The following is a 21,953-nucleotide window of genomic DNA, read 5'->3' as shown; positions in this document are numbered from 1 at the left end:
GGTAGTGCGTACCTCGAAGAAGCCCAGAAGGTCAACCTTAGATGCACATGTGTGAAACTACTTAAGAAGACTGAATTATAGATCAGTAATTCTTACTTTATCATTGGTAGGAGTTGTGTGTAGCTTAGGTATTTTATGAGCAAGGTTGTTTTGTTTACAGGGTGATACTTTTCCTTTCTAATAGTAGTAATTGCATTACGGTTTGGGGTGTGTACCCCTTAGAATTTTCAATAATAGTTTATCAGGTATGAGGCCCACTTTTTGGATTTTTAAAGTAAAACTTAGCATATTTTACAGTCAATTGATTTTGTTGAAAAATGTTTGGTCCACCCATCATAAACTGGCCATACCAAGGGGGCATGGGATTTGTCCTTTTTAACAGCAGTCTTATATCATTCAGATGATTTTACAGGTGATTGGTAGTGCTGGAGTTGAGGTTTATCATGTAATTTTCCTTCATTTGTGAACCAAAATTTTCTTTTTTAAATACCATTGCCATTCTTTCGTCTTTACATTGCTCTTTACAATTTGGAGAGTTTACGGTCTACTAGTTGAACAACTTTGCTATGGATTGACCCACTTCCCAGTTGGGCAAGACCTATCTTTAGCTTCTCTTTAAAAAGATCTAGGATGTGCATTTACATAACATACTTTAGCAGTGAATTCCACTGACTTTGTGAAGGAGGACTACTCTTTGTCTACTGTGGACAGCTACACCAAAATCATTGAGAAGCAGATAAAGGGAAGCATATTCTGTTTGCTTAAATGAAAAATATAAGGAGCTGATGCAGAATAAGAGCTCATGTCCATCTGGAGAACATCACCATACACCTTGTTGCCAGTCAGGTTTTGATGGTAACAGCAGCAAACAGCCTTCATTCAAAAGAAGTTGGTACTGTTCACACTGAGCAATGTCTGGGCTTTGTGTGATGAAGGCTCTTAACAAATGATTGCTTAATATTAGCATGTGTGATGTCCTCTCTCTCTCTACACATGATACACAGGCACTTACTGTATATTTGATATCTCATTAATATAGGGCCACTGTATTTTGTAATTATCGTCTTTTTAAGACAGTAGACACATGGAAGGGAAAAGGCAAAGCATGCTCTTAGATGACCTTCTGTAAATGTGCCCCTGCCATCTCTGTAAAGGCCTGTTCATTGATGTTTTCAACACTCTGGGTCTGTCTGACACTTACTATAAACCCCTTTCCTTTTTTGTGCTGTGGTTAGTTGTTCTCTCCCTTTGACAGTTCTTCCAGCTGCTGCTCTTTCAAGAGTATGTCAATTCAGAGCTCATCTCTACCTACATAGTTACTGCAAAGCCAATTCTTTCACAGCTTTATTTAATGCATAGCACATAGGGTTGCTCACCCTTTATGTTTATCAACGCTGCCCCTACATTCCTAATGGAGTATAAGATTGGCATGTTAAAGTTGTTCAGTGAGTCAGTAGTGAACCCTGTGATTTTTATCTCTATCCTTTTAAAGTCCACATCATTCCAAAAGGGTTTTTAGATACTATAACATTATTCCCAAATTTCTATATAAGTGGACTGGTGATGAGAATTTGTCAACATCACACAGTGACTCTGAGGCGGGCCTTGATGCTTTTCTGTCTTTAGCCTGCAGATGGGCACACTGGTTGCATGTTGATTTCTTTTTTTTATGTACAGCCAACTTGTCATTTTAGATGCTGTACCTTTGCCATCACAGAAGCCACCCTTTCTGCCTAACAAACAGAGTTGATTTTATATAGTGCCTTTCTCCAGTGATCATTAGAAGCTTTACAGGTAGTACAGATGTTTGCATGATCTTACTATGCGAGCACTGGCTGGATTATTTCAAAGTGTGACCTCTTTTATAGTTCACCTCATTCCAAGATACTTACTGTTTCCATATTTGTATAATTTGAGCACTAGCAGATTGCCTGATTTGCTCCAGGTCAAGGAAAGGAAGGTACTGAAGTAGCAATCTAGTGGTTTACGGTTTATTGTCCCTTAACATCACTACTTGGGGACCACACTGCCTACATGCCATTATACTCTGCATGGCAGATTTACAAAAGTAGTTCTGCAGTTTGCCATCCCTAGTTTTTCTGTAGTACATAAAAAACATTACAGTTCTTGTCTATGAAGAATTCACCATAACAACAAATATTTGTTTTGGTGGCACCAGGTTCTGAGTTCATTATTATTTTTTTAATTATGCAGTTTTATATCAGTCTTGTATTGTTTTTTTCTAAGAATTGTATTTAAGATGCCCTGATACCTGATATCTCCTAAAAGAAAAGAAGCTCTCTATTCGATTTAAGAAATCCAACATCACTTTCAAGTTTAACTTATTAAACCTGTTTTCTCCTCTTATGAATTTGGACAGAATTTTAACTGTTGTTTATAAGAAAAGCAGTGGAAAATATGGTGGCCCATTATGCAAAATCAGGGTTTGAGAATTTTTCTCGTTGCCTTGGGGAGTCTTTCTAGAACCATGTCAAATTTTAGCTTTTTAGCTTGTCGGGAAGCACTATTTCCAGCAAAGGACAGACAAACAGAATTTATTATGTATGGACGGCTTCCCAAACAAAAGCTCATAACAGATTGCTTTCATTATTGTTTGTTTTTGTTTTTTTTTCTTTTTCAAACCACAAACTTAGATGCACGATAAGATAAGCTGCTGGTCATTGGCTGCACTGTTTTACTTTTATTTCTTTCTCCCCACAGAAAGAGAGGCTGCGTCAGAAGGAAGCCAGCGTGACAGCAAGCTGAATGGTTGAAGAGTTGCATCCCTCCCACCATGTGGCCAGCAAGTATTCCAGTCTGCTTGTACTCTGGCAGCAACTCTGCTGGTCATCTTCCTTCATAGACTGCTAAGGGTTTGTGCAGTCTCCTTGTTGCCCATCGATATCCAGCATTACAATTGTCTAAAAAGAGGCAATAGAATATCCTTGAGCAATGTGTACAAAGGGCTGGCACATGAAACAAACATGGAGGAACACATCTGTACTGCCACATTTAGCAAAACAGCTAGATTTGGCTGCTGCTCTTCTTATGCTAGTAAAGCAGGATGAGGTCCTTTATATATTAAGGAATGTTTAATGTTCAATGCTCCTTTTATGATCAGTAATTATTGCTCCCATCATCTGGTGGGAATGCTATACATCGGTGGTGGTTGAAGTGGCTCTCCACTGTCTATGTAACACACTTTGAGTTTCTAGAAAAACACTTTATAAATGTAACAATCTGTCTTCCACTCAGCGTCAGTAGAGTTCCACATGAAACAAAGGTACTTGCAGCCTATGACCTCTCGGATAATAAGTGGCATTCCTAATGTGTGTATTTTTATTTGGCCAGACTTGGGGTGAAGCCTACCAAGCAAATAATTGAGAGAGTTGAATGTGTGAAAAGTGATTTTGCCTGGCATGCATGCTGCTGTCTCTTTTATCTGATATCTGCTAAAATACCATTGGTTAGAAGTCAGCTAATGCTAATTTGATGAGTAATCCACAATTTAAAATCTCATACATGTATACGAGTAATATTATTACAATTGTGTCTTCTTCTTCTTTCGGCTGCTCCAATTAGGGGTTGCCACAGCGGATCATCATCTTCCATATTTTTCTGTCCTCTACATCTTGTTCTGTTACACCCATCACCTTCATGTCCTCTCTCACCACATTCATAAACCTTCGCTTAGGCCTTCCTCTTTTTCTCTTACCTGGCAGCTCTATCCTTAGCATCCTTCTCCCAATATACCCGGCATCTCTCCTCTGCACATGTCCAAACCAACGCAATCTCGCCTCTCTGACTTTGTCTCCCAACCGTCCAACTTGAGCTGACCCTCTAATGCACTCATTTCTAATCCTATCCATCCTCGTCACACACAGTGCAAATCTTAGCATCTTTAACTCTGCCACCTCCAGCTCTGTCTCCTGCTTTCTGTTCAGTGCCACCGTCTCCAACCCATATAACATAGCTGGTATCAACTACTGTCCTGTAGACCTTCCCTTTCACTCTTGCTGATACCCGTCTGTCACAAATCACTCCTGACACTCTTCTCCACCCATTCCACCCTGCCTGCACTCTCTTTCTCCTCTCTTCCACAATCACCATTACTCTGTACAGGCAGGGTGCCAGCTCACCGCAGATGGTAAAAATATTTGTCATTAAATAATCTATATATAATTTTGACCCTAAATTTATAATTGAGTTGTAAAGATATGAGGTACTAATCAGGATTGTACTGAAGGAGAAGCAGAAGATCAGAATCGAGGTACACTTTAGATATAACTATTTGGGACGCAACTAAAACTGTAAGTAAATCTACAGGCAAAGGCTGACATCTTGAAATTCCTTAGCAAAAATAAACTTAAGTTTTCTTAATGCTGAGATTGTTCTTTTAACTAATTTAGAGTTTGGCTGAGAATTTCAAATGCCCCCTGTCATTTAAGGAGGCACTACCTCTACTTAAGCATGTGGATCATTCCTTACAATGATAGCTGCATTTCCTGAAACCACAACAACAGATCACGAGGTTATAAAAGATAAATACATAAATTAATAAAATTAATTGTGTATAAACCAGCTGGCAGGGTAATAAATAAAAGCACTTAATGTTTTGATGCCTCCAGAGCTTAACAACCGTTCTTTCTGTTTAAGCAGGCTCCTTGCACTCATTGTGACTCTTGCTGTTGAGTCAGTTTCCTTGTCTCTTCAGCTTTGTCCATTCTCTTGGCCACATTTTACTTGTTGTTGCTTGTCAATGGCAATTACTTACATGTCACCAGAGACTTATTTAAGTGCCCCATCTCACTGTATAAGCAGAATTTGTGTACTCAACTGCAGATGTATTACATCTGCCTTTCTTCTACAGCTTCATCTAACTACTATCATTCTTCAAACTTACTCTTCTTGCCACATTCCTCCATCTGTCTATTGCTTGTTGATGGAAATTACTTGGACATAACTCAAGGATTTTTTGGGCTCATCCTTGTACTCACTAATGGCTCAGTTGTTGAGTCATTTAGCATGTTTTCTCAAATGAATTTTGATTTTTTTTTTTTCTTGGATTTTATCTAGCACGAGGCACACCCTTCCTGTTCTTTTAAAATCGTAGTCCTTCTGATAGCAGTATATCCCCCACCACATGCATATGCCCATGAAAAAGAAATAATGTATGGCACAGAAGGACTGGGCTTTATAACCAGCTTTTAATTGGTGGGTTTTAGTCTCAAATAACAGCACTTGAAGTGCACTGTAGCAGGACATTACAATTCTAATAGTGAGGGTCAGAAATCCATCTATGTTTCTACTTCACAATTGAGCAGAAGGCATTTTCACAGCTACGGCACTAAGATGATCATCTGTCACCCATGAATGAGCTTCACAGCATAGATGCTAAGTACCTATTCTTTTATAAAGTCAGGCTTTCCCGGATCCACAAGCAAAATGCAGAAAGCTGCTTGAGTTAACATTTGCTACCTTAGCCCCATGTTGCATGTGACCTTTAAAATATTGCAAAATTCCAAACACTTCTACTGTCCTTTAAAAAACTGTCTGCCTTTATTAATTCAAGACTGATGTTTACAAAGATTTCTGATCTTTAAGTAATTAAAATATAGTAAACCATACAATCCAGACACATGTAGTGCAGTAAAGTACAGTAAACAGAAAAAAATATGAATGAACTCAAGTCCATTCTTTGCCTTCTCTTAGCAGTTTCTGAAGGTCCTTGTGTGGTCAGCTCCATTGCAGTTGTTGGCTGTCTCAGTTGTAATCCCAGTCTGGCTCCATGATTTGAAGATCAGGGAACTGTAGGGTTGTGTTGCAGGATTCTCTGTTCCCCCTTTTATAGTTTTGATTGTGTTTTTGGGATCATCATCACGCTGCTGCAGAATGAAGTTGGGATCAATCATTCAGACACCTCCCTGATGGTATTAGATGATGCATAAGAATCTGCCCATACTTCTCAAAAGTGAGGGTGCCATCAATTTTGATCAGATCACCAACTGCGTTTGCAGAAATGTTTCCTCAGTCCTGCATAGAACCTCCACGTACCACACTCCATCCCTCTAGAGGGCCAACTGCCTTCTGTTAGAGCCAAAATTTTCAGATTTTAACTCCTGAGTCCAGAGTACCTGCTACTATTTTTCTGCCCCTCAGTCCTTGTGTTTTCATGAGTAGTTGAGTCGTTTAGCTTTATTTCTAACTCAGAGGAATAGCTTTTTAGTCACAACTCTTCCAAAAAGACCACTTCCTATAAGACTGTAGTTGTGTGTAAGAGAGTCACAGTTCCTAGCTGAGAGTTTTGCTAGACATCTTCTCATTTTGAAGGCAACTAAGCTCAATGCATTTCACGTTTGCAGCGCTCAGTTTCCAGGGCTGACCACTCTGTTTCTGGTACTCGGCCTTACCTGTTTGTTTGTGCTTCTGCAGAAGAGCTTGGAGGGGCCTTGATGGTGTCATCTTGTGTCTTGTCACCATGCTCACTTTTGCCATGGTGTAAGATTTGCAGGTTAAACCTCCACATTTTTAGTATGCCTGTCGCTGGCCAGTTTTGCTCCATCTACACGGCTATTTCTGTTTCAGCTCATCCCTTTGAATCAATCTGCACACATTGTCATTGATCAGCAGCATCTTAATCAAGCACTGGGTGGTATACCTGCAAAGATGGGAAACCTGCAAACTGGGAAGTGTTCTATTAGTATGATGGTGGCAGTCAGATATCTTTTTGCATGGATTCACATTTTGCAAAAGGAATATCTGGATCTCTAAAACAGCACACTGTTTTTATATTGAGACATTAATTATGAAGACATAAAATAACCACCTAAGACAAATATTTTTGTGAACTATCTAAAGTGCTAAAACATTTTCCCAGTACTGTATAAATAAATATATATAATTATATACAGACTGCATATATTGTACAATATAAACATACATACATTTGTAAATTCCATTGTGGGTAAATCAAGAGGTAAAGGTAATTTGAAAATGATGTGGTACTTGCAATGGATAGAAGCTGACACAATACAACACGCTTGCAGTGGCTAATGAGTTAGTTCAAACACACACTGTGCAGCACACTGTCTAGTTGAAGCCAAGGTCAAGTAACATGGACCGTGCTATTGTTGAACAATGCACCGTAGTGAGATTTCTTTCGGCAGAGGGAGTTAAACATCCTGAAATTCATGGAATTGAAAACAAAACAACTCAATGAAAAGTTTATGAATGAATAGAAAGGTTTAAAGCAGAAAGAACAAGTGTAACCAACAAAGTTTGGTCAGGTCGACCATCAGCATTACTCACACAAGCCCACATCATCAGGATGAAAGCCTTCATCAGAGAAGACTGATGAATTATGTTGTCCACTGTTTCTGCACATTTAGATATCAGCTATGGATCTGCATTTGCTGTGGCACATGATGACTTGATGTACCGTAAAGTTTACGCAAGATGGATACCCAAACAGCTTACTGATCTGCACAACATGTTTAGGTGAATTTCAGCAGCACATTGTTCAACAGTGGGGCAGTCCCACAGCTGGCCGTCCATGTTCATTTGACCTTGGCTTCAACTACCAGTGTTTCCCAAACTTGGTCCTGGGGAACCCCTGTGGCTGCAGGTTTTTGTTCCAACCACATTCCTGATCAGTGACAACATCTGATAACACTGAGCTCATTTAATTAGCAGGTTTTTTTTTTTCTTTTATTCGACATTCAGAAAAGCACAGCAGCATGATTTTTACTTTTATAAGACATTTATAAATATTTCTGCTTTTGCTATAGATTTAAATGCTTAACTCTCTTTTGTTGATTTCATTATACTTTGCCCTTTCTCTGTGCAGTTTTCCCCCCTTCGTTGTATCTTATTAATGACAATTTAAAACGAGCAGATCAGACACCCAGCAGACACTGAATAATCAGTCAGACCCACTAATTAGTAAATAATGGGTTAATTAAACAATTAGAACACCTTGAAGAGTAGAATGAAAATCAAGATAAAAATACTGTTAAAAAGAAAAAAATACATTATTCCTATATAACTGCTTGGTACATTTTAATATTTTTTTTCTTTTAGCAAATTTAGTTTTCTAATTTCTATATTGTTTTCTAAACACAGAATTTGGGAAATATCAGTTCACTTAATTAGGCCAGGAGTTCAATTAAAAACAGAAGCTGGTTGGAATAAAAACCTGAAACTACAGGGGGTCCCCAGGACCGAGTTTGGGAAACACTGATCTAGACTAATGGCAGAGCGATGCACTATGTGTGCGTTTGAACTACCCATAAGCCATTGTAAGCGTGTTGCATTGTATCAACTTCTACTGATTGCCGATACTTTATCAGTAAATCTCACAGTGACATACAGATTACTAATAATTCTTGACTGCATAAACTCATCCCTTGGGAATCCCTCAAAGGACACACCACACAATTGCACTTCAAAAATGGAATACTGCAGGTGAATGCAGTAGCAATTAAAAAGAAGTACAGTATTTTTTGACAATAGTCATCCAGATGTCTTTATAAAGCTATGCTGCTCTAACAACTGCAATTTGATACAGAAGCTCAGTTAAAAAATCTACTGTGTTAGCCAGACTAATGCTTTCCTTGACTATGTATAATGTACCTTTGTAACAGTGACATGTTTTATTTTCATTTGAGTGCAGACAGCACAAACTTCTGTCCTAGCATTGTGTTTATTTTAAGTACATATCCAGCAGTCTAAGCCTTGGCAGCAAATTGTGCTCAAGAAGCATTCCTTTTGCTTGGTTTGAGAAGTGCTCATTTTATTTATGGGAGACCTTGAGATCTGCAGGAGCAGCTTGCGTGAATATCACTCAGGGAGAGAAAGGCATGCCTCCAAGATATCCATACTAGCTACACATATACGGCCCTCAGAGCAAGGAACAAGATCACAGGTTCCAAGAACTAAGGTGGACTAGATGATCAGTGATCACACCACATAATAGAAGATCTTAAACAGAAAATTGTGTTTATTCCTTAGGCAATGCTCATCCATGAAATTCAGGGGCCCAGCAAAACAGGACTTGTGTTCCTGCTACTAGGCTGTCTGTTCTGTTTTTTTGTTTTTTTCTTATAAAGAGAACATTGTGTTTAATATGGTGGTTTTATTCAAAAGGTCAAAGTGGCTTTAGAAATGTATATAGCACATTCACAACATGTTATTTCTAAAGTGTATTTTCCTAGACTTTTCTGAGGCATGCTCCCACAAATTAAAAAAAAAACAAGCCACTGATTCCTCATTGTGAATGGTTCACCTTACCCAGCCCATTCCCCTTTAAACCCACAATCCCTCACTTTAGAAGTGCATGCCTGGTGACCCTTCTATGCAAATGTCCCAGTGTTTGATGATTACAAGTATTGGTAAAGGGTTGACACGCAAGTGTTGAAATGATTATTTACATTTTTATAATAGCATCATATTCTTTATTTTTGACAGATATGCTTTTATCACCCTATAAAACCTATATTAGTAGGTATGAACTATATTTGTAAATAAAATGGGATTTATTTTATTTCAAAAATGACTGCTATTTGACCATAAAGAAAAGTATTTTTGTATATCTTGCTTTTCCTGAAATGTAAAAAAGATTAATTGGTTTGCTTATATATTTACAGAGGGAGAAAAAGTGTGATTATGTGTGCGTGCGTGTGTTTTACTGATAAAAATTAACTTTTGACTACCCTTCCGAAATTCTACTACTCTCACTGCAATGTATCAGTTTGTTTCAAATTTTGAATGTTTCAGAAGTAATCATCTGTAAGCATCCGAGCAGAACAACATGTAACCTTTCAGATTGGCGTCAGATTGTAACATTGCCTCCTTTCTTGCTCCAACCCCCAGGCTCCTTTAGTGAAACAAGCAGGCAGAGGAAATCATTGGGTGGGTTTTTGAAATGTGTCATGTGCTGTTATAAAATTTTACAAATCTTAATAAATATGATTTGTCTTTGCTTTAATTCAATTTTGATTTTTTTTCATTGAATATCATTTAAGAAATGTTCAATAAAAGCAAACTGTAAGTGTTTGAATAATTTGAAAGTAATGCTAACTACTATAATGTACCTTTCTGACATTCTGTAGCAATTTTTTTTATATATATTCTGATGAAATTGCTTTTTCCTTAGATATTTTTGCTGGGAGCCTGTCAAGAGACAGGGCGTATTAAAGCTCATTGCGGCAATTCTTGTGTGATTTGAGGCTATACAAAAATAAATTGAATTGTATATTGTGTAATATAGACAATATATGCCATACAAGGAAACTATTGTGACATGGAGTTTTCAATGGATTTACATGTTTTAAGAATGTTGGATCATGATTAGACCATTTTCAGAGTGATGACAATTTGTGAGGCCTGCAGACACAATAATACAAAGTCCAATTGCAGCCTGACACAGTTATCACCACTGTAAAATCCTAGAGGCCTGTTCATTTGGATTTATAGTAGGTCCTAATTTGTGCTGATGATTTTGTATTATTTGTACACATTCATGTACATCATTTTCAGCAAGGTATAATTCTTCCATTTCATTTCACGTAATGTATTATTGGTCAGCAGAATTTTACTGCTAAAAATATAGATATAGTTTATAGGGTTGTTCTTGTCATGCAATTAAACTGTGTACTTCTTTTCTCCATTATCAGAAAAACTGACATTCATTCCTTGATGCCACATACTCTACATTTCTGTCTTTTACTTTACCTTTCATTATTTTTTAGTGTATTTGGTCACAGGGGCCCTGCACCCAATTAAAGCATAAGCAGTTCCAGAGACTTGTCCAGGATTATCGATTGAGCTGGCATCCTTATGGATTAAAGTCCCCTGCCCTACCACTTCACAACACTGCCTACTTATGATTGGGCTAGAGAAAGTTGTATAGTGCATACATGTTGTCACTGGAATAGATTGAAAAGTTAAGGTTTTTAAAATATATTTTAATGCTTTTTTCTCACATGTAATTAAACTTTTTCATCAGCAACATTCTAGAAACAACACTCAAAAGAGTCACTTTATTGCCCAGAATAAGATGTTACTCAGAGATGACATCGCTGCCCCCTGCAGCTGAGACTACTGCAGTTATCTCAGGCTACCTGGTGGATATTTTAGCTTAAAAGGCATATCTCTACAAGTACAGAAGCACAGGTATACCAGCTACTTCATATTTTCAGTTCAAAATTTATTTAATGAATATACGGTAACATGTTAGGAGTGATGATGTGTCTCATTGGTCATCTGTGGAGAATGATAATTTTTTCCTTTTTTATCTGCTTTAGTCTTATTTGCTGGTTAATTTATCAACTTTTTAATCAAAGTGTTGTATAAGGAAATGTAACTTATCTCCGCTTAACCATTAATATACAGTAGTTATTAAAGGACAATGTTGGTAACAGCTACTAATCAAGACATCGGTCAGTTTATGATATGCTAATACACTTCTGCAAAATTGGTTCTCCACAGTGCTTAATTCTCATTTTTGGGATTTTAAATAACCATAAACCTGGTGAAAACCTACTCAAACACAAAGGATGCGCCGTCTCCACATGTAGTGACATTGGATCTGTGAGGCAGCAGCACTGTGCCACCCTGCCAAGACTTTGAAGACATGATTTTCCTCAAAGAGTATGGTGGCTAAATATCTAATATGCTCTATCCAGCATCCTGAAATGTGGTGTCATCGGTAGAAAATGTTTGTTTCTCAGGCATTGTTCATATACAGTACTAGTTTAAGCTGTGACAAATCTGTAACATTTCCTGTTAGTGATGTGAAATAATGTATACTTACGTCCCTAGTTGTGGTGGTTTCAGATGGTGACATGTTAAACTATTTTTCAAAAGATCTTTTATAGTACCAAGATGTATAAAAGTTTTCCTTTTGTATATACAGTTCTGTGTGCTGTTTTGGGCATCCAAGCCCTGTAGGATGTTTAATCCTCTAAACAAAGTAGGGGCTTATCAGAGTTAATGGGATTTCATACCTGGCCATTATGATTCAGCATTCATCTCAAAGTGTCCTAAGCCACAAGGACAAAAATGGATTTGGGTGGATTCAACAATTAGTGGCATTGTGTGACACTCCCATCGTTTATGGAGCCATGATGATATTCTGAACATGAGGCACAAAATTACAATTTGCACTGTGTAATGGAGGTTTGAAAGCTTTCGCTTGTCATGACGTGTTTTACTGAATCTAGGTGCATAAATATCATTGTTTAGATTTTATCTTGAAACATAAAAAACAGCTACAGCTTTGACTTACTGCTGGCCATCCATTCTCTAGAACAGTTTATTCCAGTGAGTGAGCTGGTGGCACAACATCTCTTTTTTTTTCAGCAGTAGACCCATATTGTTTCGGTCATGGCACCTTCAGATATAATCCTTCCAGTGTGTCCTGAGATTGGCCAGCTGTCTGTACCTCCTCAGTGACTTAGTCCACTGTATCCGCTGAAAAAGAATAAACATAATAATGAAGCTGATGAACATCATTCCCACCCTTTAAAGCTGGAATGATATGCTTTTTACCCGTGAATTTGTGGATTTCATAGATGGCACCATCACTAAAAGTTGTTTATTTAGATAGATACTTAAAAGCACTATAGATAGGTAAACAGACTGAACGAACAAGAACTTTATTTGTGCCCAGGGAGAAATTTGGTGTATATTATATAATAACACTGTATAAATGGCAACGTGTTGGAAAGTTTATCTTTCTTTCTTTCTCCATTCTCATGCAGTCTGGTGCTTTCTTCCTCCCAGGTCAGCAGATATTTTTTATTGTGGTAAGGAAGACTTTGTAAAGCCTACCAGTGACAGAAGCTACACCTCTGGGTACTTGTCTTCCAGTTAGCAGGTTCTGGAGCACACTTCCACCCCATACTGTCAACTTTTGGAAACTAAAGGTAATCTGTAATGTCATCTCACCATAACTCCACTGTGTGTACAGGGTAAGTAACTTGTGCAGGCGTAATTCCAGTGATCTGGGTTTAATATAGAGCCCTTCCATAGTTAACATTATCCCGAGGTACACTGCAGGCAGATTTCTCATTTATGTAGTGTGAGCTCTTGCAGGCTAACTCAGGTAACCAGAGAAAGGGAGTGAACTAGAAAACTTGTCTCTTTTTAGTGGTGAAATCTTCATCTTATTTATTTAGAATGGAAGAGTTAATACAAGTAATAACTTAATAATTCTTTGTTTTACAGTGCAGAAAATACTATTTAATATAAACATGTACATAATTAACTTTACTAATAAGCATATATGTGTTTCTAATCAGCAGGTTAAGATTTCAGAGATCAGGAAGTATAATTAGGAGATCACAGCCAGGTACCTTTCATTTATTCTGTTGTTTTTGCTATTCCAGGAAACAATCCTGGACAGGATGGCAGTCCATCAAAGAGCACATGTGCTTAAACTGAGCCATTTTACAATGGCAGTTAGTGTCATGTGGATGTCACAAAAATGGTAGAGTACTCAGAGGAAAAATCCCACAAAGATTCTGGGAGAAAAGGAGACCATCCCGAAAACCAATAAACTCTCCCACCATGATTGAGTGTATGTTTATAAAGCATGTATCACACTGTCCAGGTTTAGTTCCTGCCACAAGCCCAGTGCTACCAGAATATATGTACTCTAGTTACACTCAATTCATAGTAAAGTTCACTTTGAAACGTTTTAAAGATGGATCAATTCTCATTATATGCAGTATTAATCTACATATGTAAAATTTTTTCGCGTTTGAAATGGAAATTACGTTTGACCACAGAACATAATACAGGAACTAATCACTTCGTTTGTGGATGCCATTTTTATATCATCTTTAGGAATTGTTATTATTTGTGTGAGAGTTACTTTACTGATATTAAAAAGAAGTAAACACAAATACACTGATGTATCCCATAGAAGTGCGCCCCGTGTCACCCTCTCCCTGCCCTCCTCTCTGGACTCCAGTGCTGACCCATTTGCCGCCAGGCGCGTTCTGACAGAGAAGTTTTATTTATTTGTCCATGTGACTGTCGCGGAAACTGCCACATTATAACTTTTTTTAAATTGGCAGTACTTGATAGTAGAAGAGATGAGGAAAACAGCTTTGCGTCTTTCTACTTTTTAACTGCGCCGAGCTGTAAACAATGTGAAGATGACACCGCCTTCAGCGACGAGGGGTCTTGAGAACAAAGTGGATGCTCGGAGGCGTGGAATGTCAGACTGCTGTGCCGGGTCAAGAGCTTTGCAGTTTCAGGCGGTGTCCTCTCTTCTCGCACTGTTTGTGACACTTCAAGTGCCCCATCGACTCCTGGGACAGTGGAAATCTTTGCTAATGGGTGTAATCAGCGCCATCGAAGCACGACTCTCTTTGTAAATTGTGCTTCACGACTACTTACTGTCCCTTAAGGTGAGGTCAGATCACTAAAACCCCACAACATTCAAGGTTGCTTTTGTGATAAATTCTTTTAAGAAAATGGAGGGTTTACATCTAAGAAGATGTACCAACCTTTTCATATTAAGTTTTGGACTTGGGAATTGTTTGGGCCTTCTGCCCATTAAGCATGGAAGGGCAGCGTCCACATTTCTCAGAATAATTTTCTCTTAAATCACAGGCACATAATGCAAGGTTGTCAGGCAGAAATTTGCAGGATCGCATAGAAAATGTCATTTCTATACCACATCAGTCGTGTAGCGCCTTTCACAAGGGATCTGCTACCGAGAGATGATTCAAATACATTAAAGCTGCTGTTAGTGCTACTTACCTGTTGAGTTATAGCACCCTTAAAATGTACTTTACTCTAAAGCACTTCTGTACTGCTCAATATATCTTTACTTCTTACATGTTAATGTTTTACTTTTTAATAATTTATATACTGCATTTTATTTTTTTTCCCTTGCTTGAGCGAAGCCACTGGGTAATCAGCTAGTTATATCATAAAATAATCCTGTTTAAGTGTGTTTAGAATTTTCCCATTTTGCAAGGTGTTTTCCCATTGAAATGGTCTTAAGGTGCTGTAGGTGATGTGAACCCAGCACAGTTATACAGTATATGAAGTTGTGATTGTTTCAACTCAGTCTAAATAGCTCAAATCACTGAAGACAGTCTCAGAGCCTTTACGTAGATTTACAGATCTCAAAAGACTGACAGAACATTGTCTCATCATACAGCGTTTATGTACATACAAAAACCTTTAATAAAATGAAAAGTAATAGAAAACTCCTCAACCTGAGAGCTAAAATATGCTGGATATCAAAGGAGCAGTAAATGGATGTTCAAACTGTTCATTATACAGCTTCCAGTTAATCCAAAATGCTGCTGGAAAAATTATTACAAAAACAAGAAAATACCAACAGATAATTCCAGTTCTTAAATCCTTATACTGGCTCACAGTTAAGTTTAGGGCAGATTTCAAAATCCTACTTCTAACCTATAAAGCCTTAAATGGCCAAGGTCCGCACATTAACATCTGAAGATGCAGGTCTGATTATAATTCCAAGGATTAATAAAATAACAGTGGGGGGTCAGGCTTTTAGTTCCAGAGCCCCAAAGCGGTGGAATGGCCTCCCCACTACTATAAGAGATGTCCCTTCAGTCTCAGATTTCAAATCCCGGCTGAAGACTCACTATTTCAGTTTAGTATACCCAGACTAGAGATGCTGATTAACTATGCATACTGCATTTCTGTTGTTAGTCATTAGCACTTCAACCTAAGTAATATGATAGTTATAATTTGCTACTAACTAACTCTTCTCAGTACTCAAATGTGGCACTTGATGCAGGCAGCTTAGCCATTGTGAATCACAGATGATTATACAGAAGCTGTAGTGTACAAAAGACAGAAATTCACCACAGTGTTTGTAGTTTATAAATTCAAATTCATGGAGTCTTGAAATCTGTAAATGGCAGGAATTTAAATTGATCTACATTGGCTTTAGTAGCTTTCGGCACAAAACCTTTAAATGTTCTTAGAGGATATTACTTCATCCATTTATTTATGAAACATATTTTAAGTATTATAGTGTCATGGCAGTTGAAACCTGCCTATCTCGGCAGTATGGGAGACCGGATTAAAAAACAGTCCTGAATGGGACACCAGTCAGTTACAGAGGACTCCTGCACACTCACCCCCACAGTGCTCATAAGTTGTTTGCCATTGGGGAACAGAAATACTCTACACAGGCAATGACTGAGTCCGGATTTGAACTCACATACTTGGAGCTGGGATCCAGCACAGTAGTCTGATCTAGCGGACATGCATTATAGTTTTCAAGTTAAGGTGAATTTAAGAGCAGACTCTAGTTTTTGGTTCCCCTTTATTAAATACTATCTCTTCACAATGCACAGTCACATTTCAGCCAATTTAGTGTATTTGGACTGAGAGAACAAACACACATGGAAGGAGGAATGAACCAGGGTTCAAGTACTGGAAAAGGCACCATTATCTGCAGTTATACTGGCTATATTATATGTCATATATTATTATTATTTCTATTACTGTTGTTGGTATTGTTATTAGTAAAAGTAGCAGCATACCTGTTACCTGGAGTTTAGAATATGGACAGAGTTCCAGCATGTTGTGACAGTCGACCAGGAAGAGCATCATTAGGGGCATCCAGCAGTTAAACATTCTGCTCAGGTTCGCTCAGAAATGACTTTTAAACTGTCAGAGCAGTAGTAGTAGTAGTGAGAGAAACATAATTAGTGGTAACTTATTATTAGCAGTAATAGCTGGTGTGAAGAGTTAGTGTTAATTTGTGGTGCTTAGAGGGCTGTGTTAATGCTTTCTGGGGATACTGTCTGTGTAACCACATCTCATAATATTCTATAGGATGAAGTCTTGGTACCCCATTCCGGGTTGGTTCGACCTTAAAAGTAATAGGCCAGTTAGGAAAAAAGAAGATGCAAACGCATGAATGCAGTCAAGTAGAAACAGATTCTTACCTCGTCAGGTAAATAAAAGATAAAGTCATACACGGAGCTGCTGGAAAGGCTGCCACTCGGATGTGGCGCCACCTGGTGGCAGGGATCGTGGACTATCTTACAGACAGACCTCAATATGTGCGTCTTGGGAACTGCAGGTCTGACATTGTGTGCAGCAATACAGGGGCGCCGCAGAGGACTGTACTTTCTCCGGTCCTGTTCAATCTATATACGTCAGACTTCCAATATGACTCGGAGTCCTGCCACGTGCAAAAGTTCGCTGATGACACTGCTATTGTGGGCTGCATCAGGAGTGGGCAGGAGGAGGAGTACAGGAAGCTAATCAAAGACTTTGTTAAATGGTGCGACTCAAACCACTTACACCTTAACACCAGCAAGACCAAGGAGCTGGTGGTGGATTTTAGGAGGCACAGGCCCCTCGTGGACCCTGTGATCATCAGAGGTGACTGTGTGCAGACCTATAAATATCTGGGAGTGCAGCTAGATGACAAATTGGACTGGACTGCCAATACTGATGCTCTGTGTAAGAAAGGTCAGAGCAGACTATACTTTCTTAGAAGGTTGGCGTCCTTCAACATCTGCAATAAGATGCTGCAGATGTTCTACCAGACGGTTGTTGCAAGTGCCCTCTTCTATGCGGTGGTGTGCTGGGGAGGCAGCATAAAGATGAAAAACGCCTCACGCCTGGACAAACTTGATAAGGCTCTATTGTAGGAGTAAAGTTGGACAGTTTAACATCTGTGGCAGAGCGACGGGCATTAAGCAAACTCCTGTCAATCATGAATAATCCACTGCATCCACTGAACAGTGTCATCTCTGGACAGAGGAGTAGCTTCAGAGTCAGAATTTTGTCACTGTCCTGCTCCACTGACAGATTGAGGAGATCGTTCCTCCCCCACACTATGCGACTCTTCAATTCCATCCGGGGGAGTAAATGCTGACATTATTTACATAGATATTTAAAGTTATTGTCTGCTTTTACATGCATTTTTATTACTATTTAATTTAATATTGTTTTTGTATCAGTATACTGCTGCTGGATTATGTGAATTTCCCCTTGGGATTAATAAAGTATCTATCTATCTATTGGATTAAATTGTAAAAAAGAAATAATGTACAAGTCGTTTGGGCAAATAGCGGCCTTCTGATCGGCGCACTGGACACGATTGTGTTGGAGAGTGGAGCGCCTCTGAAACTTCTAGCGTATTCCTTCATGTGCGCGTGCACATATTCACTATCGCTTAAAGGTGAATATTAAAAGACTACAGTATATGACTGAAAAATGGTCGAACAGGAAACATCGGAAAAGAATGCCGCTAACCCACGTTGGCCATTTATGATGTACGTGCTCATCTGTTCTAGGTTTTAAGCAAAAAGAAAAAAACAGTTATGTTGAAAAAATTTGCTATTGTTGCTGGGCTAAAGGCAGAGGCGCCGCTGTTTTTAGTAAGATGAGCATCGAGCAGCAGTGAAAGATGAGATTCCTTCTTAGTGACATCTCATTGTATCATCTTCGTGCACGTTTACTTCAGTATTTACGGCCAGCCAAATTTAGCATCGCAGCGCTTCCTTGCAAAACATTCAAAATATGGTATATTACGTCTGTGGTAATATTATTAGTTATAAAATACTAATGGTGTTGTCGTTGTTATGGCATCTGGATTTGTGGCCGGTACCTGCTCGTTTTGCACGTGCATTTTCTCCGCGATCGAGAAATGAAATACGCAGGAGACGAACTGCAGTGAAGGTATGGACAGAAACGCGACTGTGCGGGGCCTCCCGGCTCCAAGAAGGATGCACGTCAGAATGCGCAGTCATAAACTAACCTTTATTGTTGTAACCCATAAAGGTGTATATACCTGAAGAGCCATATTATATATACTGTACACTTAACGTGTTACTTTAATAATGGCGATTTGGTTGTTTGCTTAGAACTGTCGATTCAGCACCTCTCCGTGAAATTTGCACCCGTGTCTGCCAGGTGTCTTTCTCGGGGTACTCCTGTTTTCTCCCGCACCTCAAAAACGTGAAGGATGTTTTGACTGAACACTAACTACCTGTTGGGAAGTGTGTGTGTGTGTGCGTCACCCTAATCCATTATGGCCGATGCGTATGCTACTCTCTGGAGACCTCCACGTTAGAACATTAGAACCAAATGTCCAAAAAGTGAATTAATCCTGTACACCTCGGTTGTCTAAAATAACATCAAGTCGAGATTTAAAGGTCCCTAAAAATCCTGCTGTCCACTACAGTACTTGGTCGTTTATTACATGTTTCTGTGGTTTTTTGTGTGAAGAAAAACACTTGTGCTTAGTTCACCCTTAAGTTTCTGTGTCGGCATCTTCTTGTTAAAGATTTTTTTTAAGTAACAGCTTGGATCCGCTGCCCTAAAAACTTCACTTGTTTAACGTCTTATTTTTTTAATGTAAAGGTTCAACTCTTTCAATCTCTACTCATAGCTCACTCAGTTACTCTCAGTCCCGAATAACCCTTGTTGCTCTTCCTCTGGACCTCTGGTACTGTGACGTCATGGCACTTTAATATGGAGACCAAAAACTGCACTGATACTCCACTCTCTTTAAAAGTCAAGGTGGTCTTCAGAACGATGCCATTGGCGAGAGGGGTGGGGGGCTCCCTTGACTCCCTTCCACAATAAGGTTCCAGAAGATCATACATAAGATACATTCAGATTCAGATACATAAGAGGGTCCATAAATAATCACGAATTAAATAATAGATTTGTAAAACTGAAATTGACTCATGATTTCAGGAGAGTAACCCAGACCAAGCTTTTCATCTGTTAGTATCCTTATAGATTTCCTACTCGACATTACAAATTTCTGTTTTGTCCATCCAAAGAGCCAAATTCATATGCAAACAACTCCAAAAGATTCTTTGTTAAGCAAAGGGTTCTACGAGGAACTACACAACCCAGTAGAGTGCCCTTTGAGAACCAGGATTTTTAGGAGTGCAGTTGAAGCCTCACTAGAGCGTTGTGCAATTTAAGAATAACCTCATTTGACTTGTATTCCACATAATCAGGTGCTATACAACCTAACACCACATTAGAATTCTTCATCACTTCTATACCTCCTGCACTTGGTTTACTTTGAATTTTCAGACTTCCCGTTGTGTATTAAAATAAAAAAAATTTTAATGTACAGGGTGGTCCAGATCTAATTATGCAGATCCAGATTGTCTGGATGACTTTAATTTATGCGGGGACGATTCCAGTTCGGCGCGAAGACGACTCTTTATGTCGTCAATTCGCACACTTCTCGATGGTCCTGGATCTTTCGGGTGATTTTCTATTTAATAATCTTAATAAGTTATAGCGTAATGAAAATTGCATAATTAGATCTGGACCACCCTATACAACTTTACATTTACTGACATTAAGTTTCATCGTTGTCAAAGCCTGTATGCTGCCCAAGTCCCTCTGTAATAATTAAGCAGATTCTGAATTATCTGCAAGTCCACCAAGCTTGGTATCATCTTCAAACTTAACCAACTAGTTGTTACGTGCCTGTATTTCAACAATCAGTTACAGAAAGTAAACGCCTTCTTATGTAACAATTATATTTATATATAACAATTGATTATAGAAAGCGTTAAGCAAAATAAAAATTGGTGTCAAGGCTGATAGTGTGCGCGCCTTCAAGTGCCACGATTAGTTCGTCTTGTGACTTTTAGCTGCATGGTTTCCTAGACAGAATAAATGAGATTAAAAAATGAATAAATTCAAGAAAAAAAAAAACCAGCCATTTCGGAGATTCGTTTTAAAGATGATTTTACGAGAATCGCAGCCTTTCTCTCAGATCCCTTCCAAGATCTGCCGAATTGAACGCTGAGCCGAAAAGTGTCCAGTTATCTGCCGGAGGACTAAGATCGTGGCAGCCGTCCGCAGAACCCTATAGTTCCCGCTGCCGGCTGTAGGGTGGCTAGCATTGTGTCCCTTTGTCCTGATCTTTTTGTCATAAATCTTGCCATTTTACAACGGAAAGTATATCCTTAGGAATGAGAAGCATATTAAAATCCCAGCAAGGGACTGGCTCCGAGACAGAGCCCAACGCATTCTGGCCACGAAAATTCCTTTTATTAAAAACCGCACGACACTAAATCGAACCTCAGCTGAAATAGTGCGATCATGTGTATGTATTTGTGTGAGTATATTTATATGTGATTTGATGTTAACTTTAGATTTTCTGATAATTAAAATGGACACGCAACAGTCAGAACGTTGTTTTAATTTAAGTTTACAGCGGAATGAACTGTTAACATAAAGCGCAATTCTGTGTATTTTCTGAAGGCGTCTTTGCCATTCAGAGAATCAGTTTCGTCGATTCGTCGTGGATTTTTTTTTTTTATCTCAGAGAAAAGCAGGTGGCATCCAGCACTCCATCCGCGCACCTCTTCTCTCTTCAAAATCTTGGCTTGTCTGGCTGCGCTTAAAGCCATTACTTGACAACGATCAATTTCGATCTGGGAAGGCTTCCTTACAGATGAAGTTGGTTCACTGGACTTTGAAAAGGTTCCAAATACGTGGGACCCCCTAACTCTTTAATATGCGAATAAGCCGATTAAGAAAATGGATGGATGGAGTAGGCTACCCAGCGGGAAAGCGACAGATCGAGGAAACCTGAACTAAGATGTATCCAGCAGGAGTCTTTTTAACATGAGGGACCCCGCTTATTTCTCAAACCTCTTATCATCTGCTTATGTTTATTAATGGAACCTGTTACTGATCTAAACAAATAATATTTCTTTCTGGAACCTTCATGCTTGTGTTCTATTACCTTTATTTTTGAGAGTGTGGACATACTGTCTGCATGTCACACTGGTCGTCGCAGACACATCTGGACGGGACCAGTGGATGTCACACGGGCAGAACGTGCAAACTTGGCCCATGAGTCAAAGCGACAGTTTATTTCAAGTGTCCTTTGGCAGACTCGCAGGAGACCATATCATGCCGTCTGCGATTCACATGCGCTTAATGCAAAA

General features: G+C 38.8%; 1 protein-coding gene across 1 annotated transcript in view; it reads left to right on the top strand.

The window, feature by feature from the left end:
- LOC120518304 (formin-like) overlaps positions 1 to 3,623 on the top strand; it is a 509,433-nt gene extending 505,810 nt beyond the window's left edge. Inside the window, exon 17 of the mRNA XM_039741029.1 lies at positions 2,722 to 3,623. Within this exon, the coding sequence (XP_039596963.1) occupies positions 2,722 to 2,766 (45 nt within the window). The 3' untranslated portion in view covers positions 2,767 to 3,623. The remainder of the gene's footprint in view (positions 1 to 2,721) is intronic.
- The last annotated feature ends 18,330 nt before the right edge of the window (positions 3,624 to 21,953 follow it).

Source organism: Polypterus senegalus, chromosome 18, assembly GCF_016835505.1.
Source record: "Polypterus senegalus isolate Bchr_013 chromosome 18, ASM1683550v1, whole genome shotgun sequence".
NCBI lineage: Eukaryota > Metazoa > Chordata > Cladistia > Polypteriformes > Polypteridae > Polypterus > Polypterus senegalus.
Note: the sequence above shows the minus strand (reverse complement) of the source record. Positions and strands in the feature narration are given on the sequence as shown.